The sequence below is a fragment of the Apostichopus japonicus genome, chromosome 15 (genome assembly GCF_037975245.1).
Source record: "Apostichopus japonicus isolate 1M-3 chromosome 15, ASM3797524v1, whole genome shotgun sequence".
NCBI lineage: Eukaryota > Metazoa > Echinodermata > Holothuroidea > Aspidochirotida > Stichopodidae > Apostichopus > Apostichopus japonicus.
The window spans coordinates 15,752,559-15,772,469 of NC_092575.1; the positions used below are offsets into that span (position 1 = coordinate 15,752,559).

The 19,911-nt window shown below is 37.6% G+C and overlaps 1 protein-coding gene across 3 annotated transcripts; it reads right to left on the bottom strand.

The window, feature by feature from the left end:
• Nucleotides 1-466: 466 nt before the first annotated feature.
• On the bottom strand, nt 467-19,201 carry LOC139980492 (splicing factor, suppressor of white-apricot homolog). Of its 3 annotated transcripts, none has more exons than XM_071992140.1 (15): nt 18,947-19,201; nt 16,749-16,915; nt 14,171-14,314; nt 13,011-13,111; nt 11,956-12,172; nt 10,696-10,796; nt 9,554-9,869; nt 8,804-8,927; nt 7,651-7,904; nt 6,595-7,146; nt 5,994-6,155; nt 5,206-5,338; nt 4,229-4,300; nt 3,494-3,659; nt 467-2,394 (listed from the first exon to the last, which is right to left on the bottom strand). In XM_071992140.1, the coding sequence occupies exons 1-15, from the start codon at nt 19,162-19,164 to the stop codon at nt 2,323-2,325; spliced, it is 2,799 nt and encodes a 932-aa protein (XP_071848241.1). In that variant the 5' UTR covers nt 19,165-19,201; the 3' UTR covers nt 467-2,322. The 3 variants fall into 3 exon arrangements, with proteins under 3 accessions (XP_071848241.1, XP_071848240.1, XP_071848242.1); XM_071992139.1 differs by having other exon boundaries at nt 3,494-3,662; XM_071992141.1 differs by lacking the exons at nt 16,749-16,915; nt 18,947-19,201 and adding an exon at nt 16,235-16,693 and having other exon boundaries at nt 3,494-3,662.
• Nucleotides 19,202-19,911: the final 710 nt, after the last annotated feature.

The window sequence follows — 19,911 nt, forward strand, 5'->3', positions numbered from 1 at the left end:
CTGACTATTTGTGTTGTATCATACCTATCTTTGAGTATTCTCCATGGTCTTGTTTTCTCTTCTTTTTGTTGGGGGGGGTGTTACAATAAACCATGTTTGAACAGGTTGTCTGTGGGAAAACAGTAAGCTCATTAAAAATTAAGCCCTGTACCAATACCCCATATTTCAGACCCATATTCTAAACCCCTTCCTCCCCTTCTCTCTTATATATGAGTAGTTGCATGTAGTGATTATATATACAGGGCCAGCATTTTTGCACCTTAACAACCCAAATGCATGTATTTTTTATGGAAATCCAAACTAATCACTCTTCGAAGTTCCAACTTGCTTCCAAAATTTTCACAATTAAACCTATGATTTGACATGATTTACCTTTCCACGGATTTTTGCAATTTCAACCAGTGAACATGACAGACTCTTACTTTCATTACAGAAACACAAAGAAGGAATCAACTTTGATTCAAGATTCATTTTAACATATTTATTTCTCTCAATTGAGCTTTTTTCAGTCTTCATTTTAAACAGCACCAAAACACATACATAGTATGCTCATATATCTGTTTCTGTTCAATTCATGCCTTTTCTACCTAGCAATCACAAGTCATGTTTACCGATCATTCTACAAATCAGGGACTGAATCTGTACTACTCTCTCTTCCTAACCCAGTGTCAGACAATCTAATACTGATCTTGAAGAGAAAAATTATCAGACACTATTAGCAGAATATCTTGTCCCTAACTCGGGATATAGTTGATTGAATTTAGTAACCTAATTTGTCCAGAAAGTAGATCCAATTGCTGGCCTGTGATATCAGCATGAAATAGGAAAAATTCAATACATTTTGAAAGTTTGCTCATCGGTCACTGTTCTCAGTATATAGAATTTCCCAAAAATGCAACAAAGTTTGTAGTATTATTTTCATCTGTGGATAACAGGTTTAAATATCACAGGAAAAAGATATTTAAAGTTGAGTTCCCATGACAACATCAATCACTCTGTTGTTGCTAGATGCATTCACAAAATATTACTAAATTTCAAAAAATCTTGTCTTTGGGACACAAGAAGCAGTGAGGATGTGGCTTTGTTTTGACCTAGCAATGCAGCATACACTATGAAGTATTTTGTCCCTGCAAAGATATACCAAATTTTGTACATATTGAAGATTTCACTGAAAATTCACTCGCATAAAAGCAGAATTACAGCGTTCTATATTAATCCAGATGTATCTCATCATCAATTATTGCAAAATTAGAGTGGTCTTGTTTCAAAATAGTACAGGAAAGAAAGAGGCTCTTATAAAACTGAGAATCTCTTATTGTACTAAATCAGTTGAGCAGAAGGAGAAAGAGATATTAGGAGGAAAAGCAATAAATATTATTTTCATATTTTTTATGGTATACAATCAAGTACTTTCAACTTCATGATTTTCTACCCCAGCCCCTCTCTCTTAGGCCGCTTTGCTTAGCACTTGTGAGTATATACTTAAATAATATAAAATGTTGTTTGTTCCTTACTTCATTCACCACCTGCATAACTTCATGAAAGCCATTGCATCCATCAAGCAAACAGATATTCATTGCATGACCATAAACGGATTCGTGACTTTAGCTGGACATGTGGTTGTAGTTCTTCAATCATTTATCATTATGTCATGTGATGCACAAAAATAAGCATGTGTCACATCTGTTGATACTCATGAAACTTACTAACATGATGACATTTGCTCTTTAATGTTTCTCATGTTCAGTGAGTGATAAACCCGACCTTCCACCATCATCAGCACTAGTGACCTTCATTCCATCTACTCCCATATTTCACGGATTATGAGAGAATCGTCTTAAACTATTTATCCACAAGCTGTCTGTCTCACCTATGATGTCACATAGTGCTATCAGCTATCAGAAACAGTTTCCTCAGCTTACACAGTTAGAACAATGCTCATGTTACCATCACCAGCAAATGATGGCAATATTAAACAAGAGGATAGGATGTTGCTATGGCTCCCCAGTCATCAGTAGTTGCCAAGTTTTGCATACTTTTTACAGCTGATGTAAACCTTCAAAGTGCTGCTATTAACTTGTCTAATTATTATGATTCTCAAGATGTGGAGAGTTTGGGGGAGTCCTCCTGAAGCTTCAACAACCACCATTGTCTATCTCTCTGACTGTAACCATCTATCAACATACGGATTGCCTCATTTCCTCCACCTGGTGTTGAAGACCAGAGGTGTTCCAACTCAAAACAGCATCCGGGGTGGAATCGTTTTTACCTCGCTCTGGAGTTTGCCTCCTCGCTCGGGAGTATGTACGCCACCTTTACCTTTCAGTCGATTTCAATGACCTCGTCACTTTGCTTGGAAGATTGGACAAGCTTCTTGATTCTTGCTTTTCTATCCTGCAAGGATAGTGAATGATTCTTTGTATCATTAATGTCCTAAAAGATGGATTTGAGGCAGAAAATTAATTTTTGATGATGTTAATAGAACGTTCAAAATCCTGCCATCAGTCCAGGTAATATTATGACACTTATATTAAATTTTTGAGGAATGACACTTTAAACAGCTGAGTCTCATCAATAAAAGTGACTGGACTATCTAGTCTAATATGCAAACCACTAGGTCAGTTCCTCAGATGCAACACAACGCTCAATGGAACAAAAGACAATTGGACAAAAGACAATGGGACAAAGACATTCATGGCCTCGAATGACCTGTTCAAAATGCATTACTATTTATCATGGGAGGAATGGTGTTGAATATCATTGCAGGTTGATATGAACAGTTTAAAGAACATGTTTTGATCGAGTTACTAGAAGTGATAGAATAATGGATTAACACTGAGGCCTGTACTGAGGAGTCGAGGTTATAAATAATCTAGCCTTAAAGGAGCTTTCCAATGATTTAACATGTTTTAAAAATGAACATCTTGAGAAACCAGAATTGCTGTAGAAACACTAGCAACTTAAATTTTTCCCTATAAGTCTTGGGCTATGACATCTCAAGACTAGAATCTTGACTTATGACTGTTTCATCTGAGATTCTTGTATCATTAATGTCTGAATAATGGATGGAGTCATCTGAGATGGATAGGTAATAGTTAATAGTGCCTTCCTTTCATTTGGTATGAAAAAACTAACTATTAATGTCGAATGTTATCATTTGGATGGCAACTCACCGAAACCTCAAATCTAAGCAACCCAAGGGCAATGGCATACAGCCCTCATTCTGATGTTGTTGAAATATGTATTTGAGATCCATTTCTTGTCAGTTAATGACAAATCTTTTCCTGTTTACAGACTAGACTACTCCATTCATCAACTGTATGCAGATGTTATCACAAAATAGCTGACATTTATCAATTTAAAACTTTTGGTGTTAACCAACTATCACTCAGACAGGGGCACAGACTATTGTTATGATTTTAATTAATAAACCAAAAACAAACACTAAAAATAATCTACATGTTAAAATCCAAAAATTAAGCAAACTAGGTACCTCTAGACTTGGTTTCTTCTTCAACAGAATGCCACCCAATGTACCAGCATGGAAGTCTTTGTGTTTAAGGATCCCTCTACCTGACGAACCGTTCGAAGAACCCGGAGAGCTCTCGCGAGAGCTGGACTTCTTTTTGAATGGCACCAGAGGATCTACTAGGATTGGACTGCTGTAAAAATGAACGATTGCATTGGGGGGTACATGAATAATTCATGAGTTATTCACTGACACACGTCCTGTCTCGTGAGATAAACATTACGTCACACCACTAACACTGGATCTCAACCATGCAGTGAGGATGTTCACAGAATGCCAAAGGTATAACAATCCAATGCCAAAACAAACATGGAAGGGGAAACTGGGATGTCTCCATATTAGAATAAGTTCAAGCAGATGTTTTCCTTATGAAATACAGCCGATGAAATTACTCTATGATCTGAGATGCAATTATCTTTGATTCACAAATCTAGTTGTTGAACAAACAACGCTTAGTGGAAGATGTTCTGAGAACTGAAGGCCAAACAGGTCAATTTTGAAACTTTTTTCAGGCTCTCTTTATAAGAAAATGGGGATATTCAAAGGACAGTACACAAAGTCTGGTGGGGCGGGGGGGGGGAGCATTTTCAGGGACACTTTTAATCCGGGGCGGTACATGAAATCCAAGGACTGTCCCTGGAAATCTAGCGATGACTGGTCACCTGACAAAGTAAGCTGTACCCCGAGATGAATACTTACTCTGACCTTGATTTAGAGACAGGTGGAGATGACCTCTTAGCAGGTGATGGTGATCTTGACCTTTTCCTCACCCTGTTATATAAAGAAAGAAATATAGTATACAACAAAATGAAATGTTATTAATGAATGCTTCTCTTTATAATATGGGTACTATTGAACTGTAGGTACGTACAGGCTGACTAACCTTAGACTCTTAGCACACATTTCAGTGCCTAACCTTCAAAGAGATAAGTTCCTCATAGATACACAGAATCTTTGATGTTTGTTCAAGTCTTTGAATATTATCTCACAATATTTTACTGTTTATACTTTATTTAGGAGAACATATGCATTTGTTACTATGTTTTGGAAGCAAGTTTATACAAATGAAAACGACGAGTACATGAGATTCAAATTTCAAGCAACTATGATAGTATGAGGTTAGATTGATTGATTGATTGTTTTCAATGTAATTATATCCCTACTAGGATAAATATACTCTTGCATTAAGAAATATCAATACATCTAAAGTAACAATTTCCAAAAATCTTAGAAAGTACAAAAGAAATAAAAAAGAACATGGAGAAGACAGGACAAAGTTATAAAAGGTATAATTTTGCATAACTGAATTCCATTGCAATATTTGTGCAATATATATTTGCTATGTGTTTTATGCTATTAGTGATTCTGTTTATTGTAAAATAGTTATATAGTAATTTTAGTAGTTTTTCACATATTTGATGTAGTTTTACACTGTATTTTTAACATTTCCTCTACTTTACATTGTGTAATTTTATCTTTGTTTGGTGTATTGGTTTTGTATTAATGTTTTACGACTTTTGTAAAGCGCTTTGAAGCCTTTGCATATTGCGCTATATAAGTTGCATATTTTTATTATTATTGTATAAAATTCTTGTGATAGACACTTCAGAAGACTAAATGCACATCAAGACAGACAGCACAAGGTAGGCACCTCCACGAACCAAACAGGCAAATACCTTATATCGAATGAAGTCTGGTAAGCCCTCGGCGTAGCTTTAGAAGATGAAGATGAAGATGAAGATCTCTCACGCTCTCGCTCCCGGTCTCGCTCCCTGGATGAGCTTCTTCTTTGTCGGTTTCCTCTTTCTCCTACGGGGGCAGGCAGATCATTTATCAATTTTAATTATGAAACAAACAAAGATGAGGGTTGGGTGTAGGTGATTAATTGCTTGTACTGCAAATTACATTAAGCGAGTTACAAAAAAAGTGTCATTCCTACTTCCCTCTGTTACAGGATGTCTATACATGACCATGGTATTGACTATTTCTCCAATGCAGCATACATTCTCTGTAAAACACAATCACCAAGCCATCATTTTAAACTAGTAAGTAATTCTGTGGCTTTTTCTAAGTGTCATGGGTTACACTCTACAGCCTTTATCAATTTTCCCCATGCTAGTATAAATGCCAGATACTGCCAAACAACACTGGCATTAAAAACTGCATTTTGCAATTTTATCTTTTTTTTTCATTCCAGACGAAAGGCAATGATTTTGCACGACATTGTAGGTAAAAGACTCAATAGAATAGCCCCTAACTTTCCTACCAACCTCTTCCCCTGAAGCGAGAAATAATACCTGCCTTGCATGATTGGTTGAAGTTTTAATAAACTGACTTTATTATAACAAGGAAAACCACTAATCAGGTTAGAATCTTGGATACAGTACATGTCAATAAACACACTCTTGAAACTTGTCAGGATTACTAAAAGTTGTCCTTGACTTTCAGAGATTTCATATTTTACCTGCTGCATCCAACTCAGAATCTTCCGGTTGATCCTTCATCCTGCTCATGAAGAGGGCGGCTTTCTTCCGTCTCTCCATCTGCAACTGTCTCTCTTTGGAGATTCCTGCCATCTTCTCTCTTGCTGCTTTGGCTAGCTTGTCCTCTAATTTGGCCTTTTCAGCTGCAAGAGGATGACATAAAACGTCATACAAGTTATAAATAAAATTAAAATATCTACATATATGAATATTTATGTATTGGGATCTCTGTCGACGAAGTGCAAAGCATGTAAAATAACGCTGTGGTATCTGGTATCATATATGACTTCTGTGCCATTTGCAGCTAGGCTGTCTAAGTACTGGAATGACCATTAGGCTATATGTATGGAATGACCATTAGGCTATATTTATGGAATGACCAATAGGCAGAAATTAGCAGTGTATCTGAGTCTGAGTCCTAATGATTATGGCTAGTAATGTTTTACGATAAGATTAAGCATTTTAGTATCTCTATATTTTGGATACTGCTGTATGCTATACTGTAATAAATCTTTCCTCTTCAAGATTGTTGGAAGCGAGCAAGAAAAAGAGAAAAGAAATAGTAGTGAGGAGAACTAGTACCTTGTCTCCTTGCAAGTTCTTCTCTGGATACAAATGGTTGAGTTGTCTTTGGAGGAGGAATAGCAGCTCCTCTTCTACTTTCTAAAATTCCGGGCCTTCCAGGAGCACCACCTAAAGAACTTGAACTGTCCAAGAAACTGCTGAAGTCTCTGGAACGAGGTGGTGGGGGTACAGACGGTGGGGTTGGGGTCGGACGTGGACGCCCGTGGTTGTAATCCACGGACACAGGCCCGGTCGTAGATGGTTCCTTGTGGTTCCACAGAGGCCTTTGGGATTCCAAACGTTTATTTTCTTCGCTGAGAGGGTGGTGGCCTTCTGTCTGAGGGTCGTCGCTTTTGGCCAAAGTAGCCTCGACCATGGCTAGGGCTATTTGTTGCTTAGTGAGGTTGATAAGGTCAGTCATTCCTGCTGCTTGGTCCAGACTTCCTATGGGTGGTTTCCTGATTTTAGGAAGTTCCTCATCGGAGTCGCTCTCCTCCACGGGGAGGGCACTGCGGCCGACCAACACACGTTCATCGATATCTCTCGGCTTGATAGAAAAACTCACGGGTGCTGGAGAGGGAGGAATGAGTGGGAGGAATTACCTTAGTCATTTAATGTTCGTTTAGAAAAGTATTGTGTGTTCAAAAGTAATGTCAGATGAATAAACAGATCTGCTTAAAGTTACCACTAGGTACCTCATAGTTAATCTTGCAGACATTTTCCTGCTAATATGATACTGGAAGGTGGTTCTAACAGAAGATCACACACTCCCTGAGTGTCCAACTTTCAAGTTATGTCAACTATTGATGACAGGCAACAGCAGAGCTGTTTTACTAGTATTTTGAAGAAGGCTGGATTTTTGGTTATCATATTCAAAAATACACCACATTATATTGATTTCATCGAAACTGGTATAACCACTTGTAAATTTTCTTAGTTATTCACTTCAGGATAAGCATGATCTTTGTTTGCCGACAAATTTTTTAAGCCGTGTTTCTAGTTGATGCTTTTCTGTTCCCTTCTTCTCCTCAAAAGTGACAGTTTCCCTGGACATTTCCCTAAATGTTCACATACCTTTCTGAGCCTCTAACGCGGCTGCTTCCCTCTCTTCCATCTCTCGCCTGTACATGAACTTCTTCTGCTCGTAATAGGTGAAGAAACTGTGCCAAGTGTTGACAAAGTCAAATCTAGGATCCCCCTTCAATTTAATACCGTTCTCAAAGTCGTCCCCATTCTTGGCGACAAACTCTGCGAGCTTGTCGATGATCGGTTGGACATCCGGTGGGGGTGGAATGATCGGAGGGACAGACTCTGGATTTTGGTTCGTTCTGATGGATGAAAATTATGACGGATTAAATCAACCCTTCTTTAAAGACATGGTTTCCTTTATGATCACTTTGTCCTATCTTTTGTAAATAATCATCATTTGTTATGAAGAGAAAAGTATTGACAAGGATGTAAATCAACTTCAGTGTGTTGGGACAAACTAAGCCTTTTTGCTAAGCAGACCTGTATGAATTATTGTTTATGTATTAATATTGTACATAGTATTCTTATTCTTGTATCAGAGAGTTTAACTTTTCTAATTTTTACTGAATTTGATAATTTTATTTCAATGCTTGTAATTTATATGTTGTACGACGCATTGAGATGTGTTTACATGTAATGCACCTTTTAACAATATATTTACATTACATTACATTACATATGTACTACTTTTGTCCATTCAACAATGTTTGTCACCTACGAACAGACTTGTAGTAGGTCTGCACCTGTTCTCCTATTCTAGCATACTCGCCTTGAATTAATAACTTGTACCCATACTGGAGCATTTTGTAAAGTTGATATATAGATACTGGTGCAAGGTTAGGTATTGACCATTCAACAATGTTTGTCACCTACAAACAGACTTGTAGTAAGTCTGCACCCACTGTCCTATTCTAGCATACTTGCCTTGAATTTATAACTTTGTACTCATACTGGAGCATTTTGTTAAGTTAGTATATAGATACTGGTGCAAGGCTAGGTACCAAAACTCGGGCTTGGAGCCGTCTACTCGTATTTCATACTCGTACCAAGGTGTGTCCCACTCGTTATGGTACTCATGAATGTCTTACTAATACTGCTAATACGCTTCAAAGAGTAACAGACACATAACAATGTATGGTGACTTACAACCCCAAATCAAATGACAACTGTGGTAAGCTATGAATATCCAAATACTTACTCAGTTCCTTCTAACCCAGTCGAGACACCAGGGGTGACACCCAGATTAAGTTCCGAAGTGACAGGTGCTATTTGCGACAAAGATGCGGGTACTGCACCCGGCTGTTGGAGTTGCCCTTCTGAGCCTTTGTAAAAAACAAAGAAAACTTTCTGCTGAATGTCTGAGGCAATTCATATTCCTTTTTGGGATGCATCATTGTTTAAAAGTCATGTCAAGGGGTTGCTATTTGGCTAACATGAGCAAAGTCATGACAACTTTAACTTTACCTCTGGTTCTGCAGTGGTATATTTAGACTTGCTCAAGTCATCCAGTCTTTTGTGAGGAGGGGAACATATTTAAAACTGTGAAAACTCCCACATGGGCTTTGGTTTCTAATTTCTGATGATATGGCAACTTACTACAAATTTTCATAGGTTCTCATACAATGGAAATCACTGAAAAGATATCTGTCATATTTTAACCTAAAGAATCAGGCTTGGCAAAACATAAGGAACATAAGTCAAAACCTAATGTGTTCAAAGTTGAACTGTGTTTCTGTAATTCTTGCTCCTCATTATTCTTGCGCCTCATACACTGATTAACAATATTCTACAATACATCACCACCATCATCATCACCACCACCACCACCACCACAATCATCATCACCACCATCACCACCACCACCACCATCACCACCACCATCACCACCACCACCACCACCTAAAATGCCTGGAAATCTTCAATATTAGTAATATAAAATCAAACATACCTGGTGGGGGTGGTGGGGCTGATGATGCCAGTGCTGTGAGATAAGCGTTGACAAACTCCGAGGCAGCGTTGGCATAGTACGCTGCTAGTAATTCTGTATCGCCGGACGTGGAATCTGCCGGGGGTGCGACAGCGGGGACTGGTTCCGAGGGAGGCTCTGTCACTGGGGGTGCAACATCTGCAACCTGAGAGGCGAGACTCGGGGCTGCTGAGTGGATGGCTTGATGTGAGGAGGGTGGCACGGAAGACTGGGTCGTAGAGTATCCTTGGTGTACCGGTGCATATGCTTGTGCGGTAGTTTGAGTTGGCCTTATAGGCTATGAAATGATATTAAACATCGGATGAATTTAAGATCATCCAAAATTTTATTGGAGATCAAATTCAACATAGTGTCAGTTCCAGTATTCAATCAAAGAAGTACTCTGCTATCTCTATCACCCAACTTAACCGCCTGACCCCTGAATGGAGACTAAGGTTTCTATGTCTCAAATACTGCATTCAGATTACGAACTCAACGTTACCCGGGTCGACCATGCGCGTTCCACAAGCTTGCCGTGACCTTCGGCTTATTAATTTCACTAAATTCCAGAGCCTGCTTATATACTCTGTGCTTAAATAAGCGCACTGGGACACAGATCCCAATCGCAGTGTCTGTTTGCGGTCTGGGGGCGAAGAGCAACTCTTATTACCTCCCTAAGACTCTGAATCCATGGGAAGTTACACATCTATTGACAGGAAGAGTGCAGATATGTCAGGGGATATGCTGTATTGCTGATGATGGGGCAAGGAAGGGGGGAGGGATACCAAACCTGTAGATGACCACTAATGGCACATAGCTGCCACGATTTGCTGCCACCAAATACATTTGATATTTGACAATTATTACCATAACCCCAACCCCCATCCCCAATCCCCTGATTTGAACACTACCCTTCTAGCTATTGAAACTATATTTTGCATATATTTTCACGGTACAGTTACGATGAAAAACTAGAACACAAGAGTTTACACCAATTGCATTGGACATTCCTGGTTTCGATGTCAGTCCTGTCATTTAGAGAATGTAAATGCTTCATAGTACTGACCCAGATAAAAAGGTTTTGACAATGTTCCATTTTGATATATATATTTTAGACAACTTACATGAGATGGCAGCTTGGGCTTTGGTAGTTCAGATGAGCCAAGTAGCCCGGGATGAAGGTAACCTTCACCATCAGAATCATCAGAATCTTCTGCTGGCTTCTCTGTAAAAACAAGATCAAAACAAAAAAACAAAATGAAAGTACTGAAAACAAACAAAATCAAGGAAACCTTTATGGCAAATTTACGAGTTGTTACAAACTTGCCATCAATTGCATCTGTAGTTTATGCCAGTTCTGTATTTAATAGCCAGTAATTTGTTATGACCTGGTAATTTTATACTTTCAAATCAAAAGAATGACTTTAAAAGGGTGAAATGTTGCACTCATCTAGCGGAATTAATAATGAGGTGAAGCACTTTCCTTCTAAACTTGTCTTCTGTGTTGAGTCTTTTACAAGTACATTATGGTGGTGTCCTATGATTTGCATAGTGGTAGCATATTGGTGGGACGATACTGTACCACCAGATTTTATATCCATCTGGAACATTACAGCAGCTTTTTTATTCGATTTTGATACATTTTTCGTCGCACTATGGGATATTAAAATCCCATAACAATGTAGATTACTTAGCTTAGCGGGTCAGATTTCATTTCCAATACCGCAGCTTGAGACAAAACTGTAAGACAAGCCTATTTTACAAGTAGTTTAGATTGTTACGAAAATGTTGAGTAATCGAATCGGATACACAAGTACTGATTCACGGTACTTTAATTCAGTGAAAGAAAATCTAGAAGGGCATCTTTGTTCGATCAGTTGCTAACTTATTTTGAGTAATACTTTGTAGGTTTATTTAAATTGAATACCAACATGCATATTGCTGCTGCTTAAAGGAAGGACTAGATACCTGAAAGAGATATTCCTTTCCTTTATGACAATTGCATCAGAAATGAAGCTGAAGTAAGGTGCAAGGTTTGCAAATGAAATAAACCTTTACATTACATAATCATACAACTGCACTAGATGTAGGATTACAAATATTCTGTACTGTATGATATGTAGTTAAACTTTGGACTAACAAAATTATTGCAACCACATCATCAGCAACTTTTACTGACATCAAAAAGCATCTCTGGAAAGCAGTGTTTCTGCACTGAGCGGGACTACCCTCATTTAAGATGACCATAATTAAAAAACAAAATATGCGTAAGTATTTCACGGGATTGGTCCGATTGTCCTAACCCTCACAATCCAATACACGATCCAACTTGAGAGCACTTACTAACAAATCAAGCTCTGTTGACTAATTCTTTCGAGACTTACCTGGTTCTTTTGGGATTGGTGCCGGGACATACTTCCCCTCCTTGATACACTTGACGATGTGTCTGTAGTAAGGATTCAGATAGTGGTCGTAGTTCAGGAAGTCAAACTGCGGATTTTTGGATTGCCTCGCCTTGATCACGATCTCCATCTGAGGGTTCTGTTTGGCGATGAACGATGCCGTTCGCTCAATGATGAGGTTCAATTTCTGAGTTCCGGGCTATGTTAAAAAATTAACCGTGAAAACTTACGTTAAGTCTGGATAGAGATAAATCAAGATCGGTAGTCTTTGATCCATTTCCAAAATCTGTAAACCTCAATGAGAAGATGGGTTTTGTTAGTACTTTGTCACCACAGTACAGGGAGGAATACAGGGCACAACAATTTACCAAGTACTTTGGGAGTGACCAAAAATAAAATAAAAACTTAAGAACATTTCGAAGAAATCCTGGCAAGGAAAAGTCCTACCTAGAACACCGTGGGTCTGCAATTTGAGGAAACACTATACAGTCTCTACTCACCAGAGTACAATAGGATTAGCAAACATATATAGGATGAATACGATGTAAATTTGGTTGAATTGTCTGGGTATGGAAGATTCAGATCTCCACATCTCCCTAGAAGTGATAAAGGTAATCTTTTTCATCAGCATCATGCTAATTACAGCTCCACTCTCAGTTTGAAAATTTTCTCACGACTTTGTCAAAGTTTTTTGTTTTCATTTTTTTAAAGTTTTGAAGCAAAAGTGAGCAAAATTTGACTTCCTATTGTATTGTAAATACTTGGTACTGCCCTTTTTAACCTGGAAAATGATCAAAATTGGACTTACCCAAATCATTCCGGCAGGGTTTGTCTCTCGTTGTGGCTTCTTCCTCCCGGTGAAGTTTTGATATTAACATTACTCTATGAATGACTTGAATACGTTGTTCTTCGAGACAGAGCCTCTTTATGTGACAATGAGCAAATATGTTTCTTTTTTCATTTTGAAAACAACTGGTTGTAGGCAGCCATCATAATGATAGTTGTTTATGATATGAAGATAGATTGTATCGGCTTACCGTCTCAATTCCCGAGGGTAAATTTAATGATTCGGGAGCCATAAATGGCTGTTCTGGCTCAGGGGTTGGTACTCTTTCCTTGGCTAACCTCTCTGCTTTCTCTGTATCAAGGTAAATTAACATTCGTTTCTCTTTAAGGATGAAACTTAACTACTTCTGTACCTTAATGAAAACAGCCACTCCAAAATGAATATATTGCTTGTCTTGTTAACAAGTGATTGTAACACTAGTTTGCAACTGTCTGTTATTTGAAACAGTGTCAAAGTCCAGAAGAAGAAATATTTGCTATGGAATCACACCTACTTGCTTCAAGTTCACTAATGGTACCAAAACTGTGGCAATTACAACTGTCAATGTCTCACAAAAGCCAAGAAGGAATTGCAAGCAAAATTTGTTCAGCATGCTTAGTAATAGGACCTTTCAGTATTCAAAGATGATTTTTTTTCCACTGGACTATACTTTTAAATTAACAATGACATATAAACAAATTAAAGAATACATACTGTAGGTTTCAGGTACTTTTTCTCAATAATGTCACAAGAAAGGTGGAAAATATTATCTTGACACTCAAAAAACCCATAAAAAACAGATCACCCATGCTTTTACTTGAATCCATTCAACTCCATAACAACTCTGGTCTCAAAGAGCACCAAGGGACTAGACAAGTCATTAAGCTTGAAAAGCCCTTAAAAATTTCAAAAGTTCTGGTTCACATTTATTCCTTGAAAATTTCCAAATATTCAAACAAGATTTCTTGTCTTAACCTCGAACTGCTTTGATGCATCTAGCATGATTCATTTGGATGATGTAGACATCGGTACTACTGACAACGATAAAGACCACCACTGCTTTTGTTGAATCTATGCAGTTTATAATTCTTAAAACATTTTTGTTTGATTCCTAGTTTCTTTTTTTTTCCATGGTAACCTTGTCTTTTTCCTACCTTGTAAAGCGTTTCATTCCTTTGTATTTTCAAGAAACAACTTAAAACATTTGTTGGATTCCTAGTTTCTTTTTTTTTGCTTGGTTTCCTTTGTCTCTTTCCTACTTTGTAAAGCGCTTTGAAACACTGTATTAAGCGCTATATAAATGTAATTTATTATTATTTTATTATTTATAATACTCTTTTCAAACTTGATAGATTTTCAGGTATGACCTACCTGCTTCATCCTCGGTAGGCATCGTGGGATCGTACTCCTCTGACTGGTTAGAGCCTCCTTCGCCGTACGCAGGTGCCACAGCTCCGTAATACTTCTGGTCTCGAAGAGCACCCATGGATTGGTGGATTCTCTTCAGTTCTTCCTCTGTAAAATATATTTGAAAGTGTTCCAAAAATTAGGAGAAACAACCATAGCACATGGCCAAAAATATACTCAAAGCCTTAATTAGTAGTCTTAAAACTAAGATTGCCTATTTGACCTTTTACTGACCGATTACTGAGATGAATTCCCCTCATCCCTCTGTTTGTCTCGCCATCATTCCAGACCGAAACCCGCGACATGAAATTGAAAACTTGCAGGGTCTTTCGTCAGTAAATTCAGAATAATCTCTTTATAAAGGTCATTATGAACTATAACTTTATGAAAAGCTCTTGTCTGCACAAGCAGGTTTATGGTTTTACAAATTAACAGTTAACCTACCTTTTCTGGATAACATCTGCAGATCGTGGAAGACTTTTCACACTACCTTGTCTTGGATATATTCGTTTAGCCTTCCCCCTTTTCAGAAGACGCCCAAAATAAAGCTAGCCATTTACAGTTTTGATGATAAAGAAGCCAACATTATCTGACAATTTTGCATCATTTTATTTTTTCACTAAGGGTTCAAGATTTGAAATACTGTATACATCACATTTAAAAAGTGGTATAAAGGGCATACCCGCTTTATACTGTACATACAGTACTTAACTAACTTCTGGTGAGACCAAATGAACAGAAACTATACTGTATATACTGAAAGAAATACATTTACTAAGTTTTAACATTAACCATGAAAATGTTATATGTTATAACGGTTCCACAGAAAGAGGACTAGCACCAAATGGAAATCAATGGTCGATGTACTCACCGGCTATGGGAACATTAACACAAAGAATGGAGTTGACAATACACAAAACTTCACATTTAGTGAATACAGTACTGTAGTTTTAAATCGCCGTTAGGTGAAGGCCTTGCACACGGGCAAGAACAAAACTACTACAGCTGTAGGATCATCTTGCTCACAGAGGAGGTGTGAGAAGCGTAGGCTTCCGGAGGAAAGCCTACCAACATACAGTAGTATTTCGTATAGAATCACACAAACAAACACATACATGTATTAATGTTCACAGTCCTTTATTTTTGTCTCAATATAACAAATAAAAGAGATCCATATTTGTAAGTTATTCAATATCAAAAGCAGCCATTCATAAACTTTAGCAAGTATATGCTGTACCATTTTATGGATAAAAATTTCCAACACTGCATTATCAAGAAAGAAAATAGAAGTGAAAGTACACAGATACAAGGGACCCTGAAGCAGCCTCCAAAAGGGGCTAGCAGCTAGCACTTCCCGTGCAGAACTATACTTTGTATGATATAAACAGTTCTTCATTAAGGCCACAGATTAGGTAATGACAAAGCTACTGCAACAACTGATACAAAAAAAAATTGTAACTGCCTACATAACTGAAAAACAAAAAAAATACATCCATTACTTTGTTAAATCCCACTATAGAGCCAGCCCTTCTACGATCTACTAATGAGATGAAGGTTTGCAGGTTTTCAAAAGAGGGTGAAATTTAGATGCCCACTCGAAGGAAGTTCATCTCAATAGATTTTCCAAACCAACATTCTCTGTAGAAAGCTTGTAACTGTACAAAACATTCAAATATAATTAAAAAATGTTACAAAGACAATATCATTTAACTCTAATTTTTTTTACCACTACTTAAAATCTGTCACTGGAAAACTTTCCCACAATACATCTGTTCAATCCAGGTAAAAAGTTGCAATGCCTGTGAGAAGGTGGTTTAAAGTCAATTACTTGACTATCAATACAAGCCTAGTTACCATAGTCAGCTATGAAATACGACAAACCCTACCATGGTACAAGAAATTATAACATTAGTTGCTAGCTACCATCTCTATTCTTTTGGCCCCTTTTTCGTCAAAGTGTCTACACAGTAAATTTCATACAAGTTTAAATTCCTGTCCATCCAACAATAACCAGTAATTATTACTTACAAGGAGATGTCATAAGCATCTACTGTATCATCAAGCTTTCTTCATTTGGTGGTTCCAGATCCCTTTGCACCCCAGTGGTGAAAGATGATTTGGCTCTCTTTCCTCGTGGGCCATCCGTTCCAGTACGTGTGTGTGTGTGTAAACAGGCCATAAAATCTCAAGTCATCCTTCCATTGGCACATGTTCTCTTCGTTTGCAGCTATTTCAGAGAGTTAAGGCAGCGATCTCGTTTTCAAGATATCCGTGCCGACACTCAAAACAGTGGTTCATTACGACTTTTTCTTTGCCTACGCATGCAATGCTGGCCAGCATTACAGTACAAAGTGAATATACCAATACGACATGATATATCAACGTGACTTGATATACCGGTGTCATATGAGGTACTGAATGAAGTATTAAAGCGGTAAACCCACTATATAAGAACTGTACAATTTGCAAGTTATCAACCATGGTTATCACAATAAAACTGCACGAAATACTGTAAGAGCACAAGACATAATGTGTTCAGTACCTCTTTTAGTCTCTTCTTCCATGAGGTCAGTTCTAAGGGCCAAATACCGCTCTTCATCGCAGATGGCCTCTATGCGAGCCTCTTCCTCTGACAGATGGTGGACCTGGTTCCAAGAATGGACCTTATCAATCTCTGATAGATCAGACAGGTGGCCCCTCCCATCAAATCTGTAGAGACAAAATGATTGTGAAGGAGAAACCAGTGCGATGCAAAACAAACATTACATTTCTTTAAATGTCAGGTGCCATCATGGGGGGGGGGGCGGTGACAAGATACTGTAGAATCTGTCAGTTTGTAAACTGGACTCACAGCAATCAACTTTTAAAGTACAGTAAAGTAGACATCAAGTGCAATAAAAATTAACAGCATAAACATCAATTAAAAATGTACTGACATCAATAATTTGACCATTTGATGGGTCATCAATGTTTTGTATGAATTGGTCATATATGCTCAGTCTCAATTAATGGGCCTGGCAAACAGTTGGCAAGAAAGTACATCGTCATGATTGTGTTATTATTTACTTCACAATAGTACCAACAAGAAACTTTTTTTGACAATCAAGATTGAATGCATCATGAGGGTTTAAATTCACATCAATTCAACAAAACAAATTGTTTCTTACAATTTCATTAAATGAAACTACTGAGAACATTGATGGAGTATATAACTTTCTTCCCATTTTTGATGACCTACTCACTATAGTTTTCCCCTCTGGATTAAATGATCTTTCTTGTTATGTAAACAAACCAGACTACATTATATATAGAGTTACAGACCAATCTGCTTTTCATCTCTCTAATCAATCTCTAAGGCACATCCTTAATTGAACATTCAAAACTTACAAAACATAGATTGTAATATGTGAAACTTAACACAGGTAACTTGCAGTGATATCATACTATGTGGGAACAGTGAGAGGGCAGTAAATCCAACTTACTAAATACTGTACATGTACAGTACTTAGGATCAGTTGGTTGGATAAATAAAATAATATATAAAAACTGAACAATGAGCTACGTCTATATCAATATTCCTGTTAATAATATTGTACATTGTGATTAAGTCTTGTCGAAGGAGTCTTTTTTTGCATTGAGAATAGATCCAGTTCTTTAAGCCTCTCCTCATAGCTTTTATTCCTCAAGCCTTTAATAAGTTTTGTCATGCTTCGTTGCACTCCTTCTACTAAATTTATATCTTTCTTTAAGTATGGCCTCCATACTTGCACTCCATATTGAAGATGTGGTCGTACCAGTGATTTATACAGACATATGATGGTCTTTCTGTTAAAGTTGGAGAAATTTCGCTTGATGATGCCGATTACTTGATTCGCTTTCTTGACGGATTGTGCTATTTGTTTACTAAATTTCATATTAGTATTGACTAAAACCCTTAGATCCTTTTCTTCATTTTTGGTTTCTAATTCCTTTCCATCCATGTGGCACTGGTGTTTGGGGTTGTTACTGTATGTCCAAAGTGTAACACTGAACATTTATTAACATTAAATTTCATCTGCCACTTTTTAGTCCATTTGATTAAGTTGTCCAGGTCCTGTTGTAAGATTTGCCAATCGTTGGTAGCTTGTATGGGACAAATGACCTTTGTATCATAGACGCAAATTTGCTTATTTCTAATTTAACATCCAAGTCCATGTCGTTCATGTAAATTGTGAAACACACCGGAACCAAGACTGATCCTTGTATTACAGAACTTGTTACTTTTGTCCATGTCGATTCATATCCATTTAAAACAACTCTTTGTTTCCGATAATTTAGCCATTCTTCAATCCATTTAAGTATTGGTCCCTCTATACCATGAGCTTTTATTTTTTTGATAAGCCTTTTATGGGGTACTTTGTCGAAAGCCTTTTGTAGATCTAGATAAACGACGTCTACTGGTATTGCAGTAATTTTATCCCAATATATTATCATGTTTGATACACATGATCTCGCTCTCCTAAATCCGGCTGCAGTATATTTGCCTAAATATATAATGTAAGCTTGACTGTAAAATGTATAAACTATCATGGGCATTCATTTGCAACCAAATCTTGCACATTACTCAATTGTTTAGTAACAGTTATAATTTGGCTGCAGTATGATATTTGCCTAAATAATGTAAGTAGCTTTTATATTGGCATATCCTACGTAAGAAAACTTGCCTAGCCTAGGCCTACAGTAAATTCGTCAGTTATATACCTATCGATCATCATGGAAGTGTCACCCATCCAAGGAACCAGATATTGCCCACGATGAATTGCCATTGCAGTTGAATCATCTTTAAACAATTTACTAGCGTATCCTACTACACATAGGGCCTCAATATCTTCTTCTCTCTGTTTCTTTGCTGCAAGTTGCCTCCTTTCTTGATAATCCAGCCCTCCTCTGCTATGCTTGCTGGACCTCACATACGCCATTTTCTCTTTGGCGACAGGTTGAAGCTGGCCACCAAATTGATGAACCGCTGAAAAATTAACACAGTCTACCTTGATTATGGGTATTGAAGGTATGGAACGCCAAAAACGACAAAAAATGCATTAAAAAATTATGTTAACCTAAGTCAATATGTGAACACAAGGTTATCGCCACATAATGACAAAGAACAATTTAAGTCCTTATGTGGCACTAAAAGCACCTCCACATAATGATCAGGAACATTTTACTTATCATGCGATCCTAACACTGCCACATAATAACCGCCAATACCGACAATATTCACAAGTCCTTATGTGGGGATCTCATAAGGACTAACGCAGATCGTTACTCCTTATGTGGCGATTTGAGTATCCACATAAGGACCAACGAACCGCTTCCAGTAGAGTACCGAGTGAAGTACAAAATCAATCTTCTCACATCTAAAGCTCTACATGGCCTCGCCCCGACTACATCGGCGATCTCCTGGCACCCTATGTTCCCAGCCGATCATTACGCTCATCATCACAGGGACTGCTTCAAGAAATGAGAACAAAGAACAAAACTGGGGACAAGGCATTTTCAGTATATATGTGCGCCCAAGCTATGGAATACCTTGCCGAATTCAATACGTACCTGCACAAGCCTTGCCCGTTTTAAAACATTATTTTAGAATTGCCTTTGATGTTTGAACTGTACAGTATTTTTTGTATCACCATAGCTTTAATGTTTTTTTTTCCATCCTATTATAG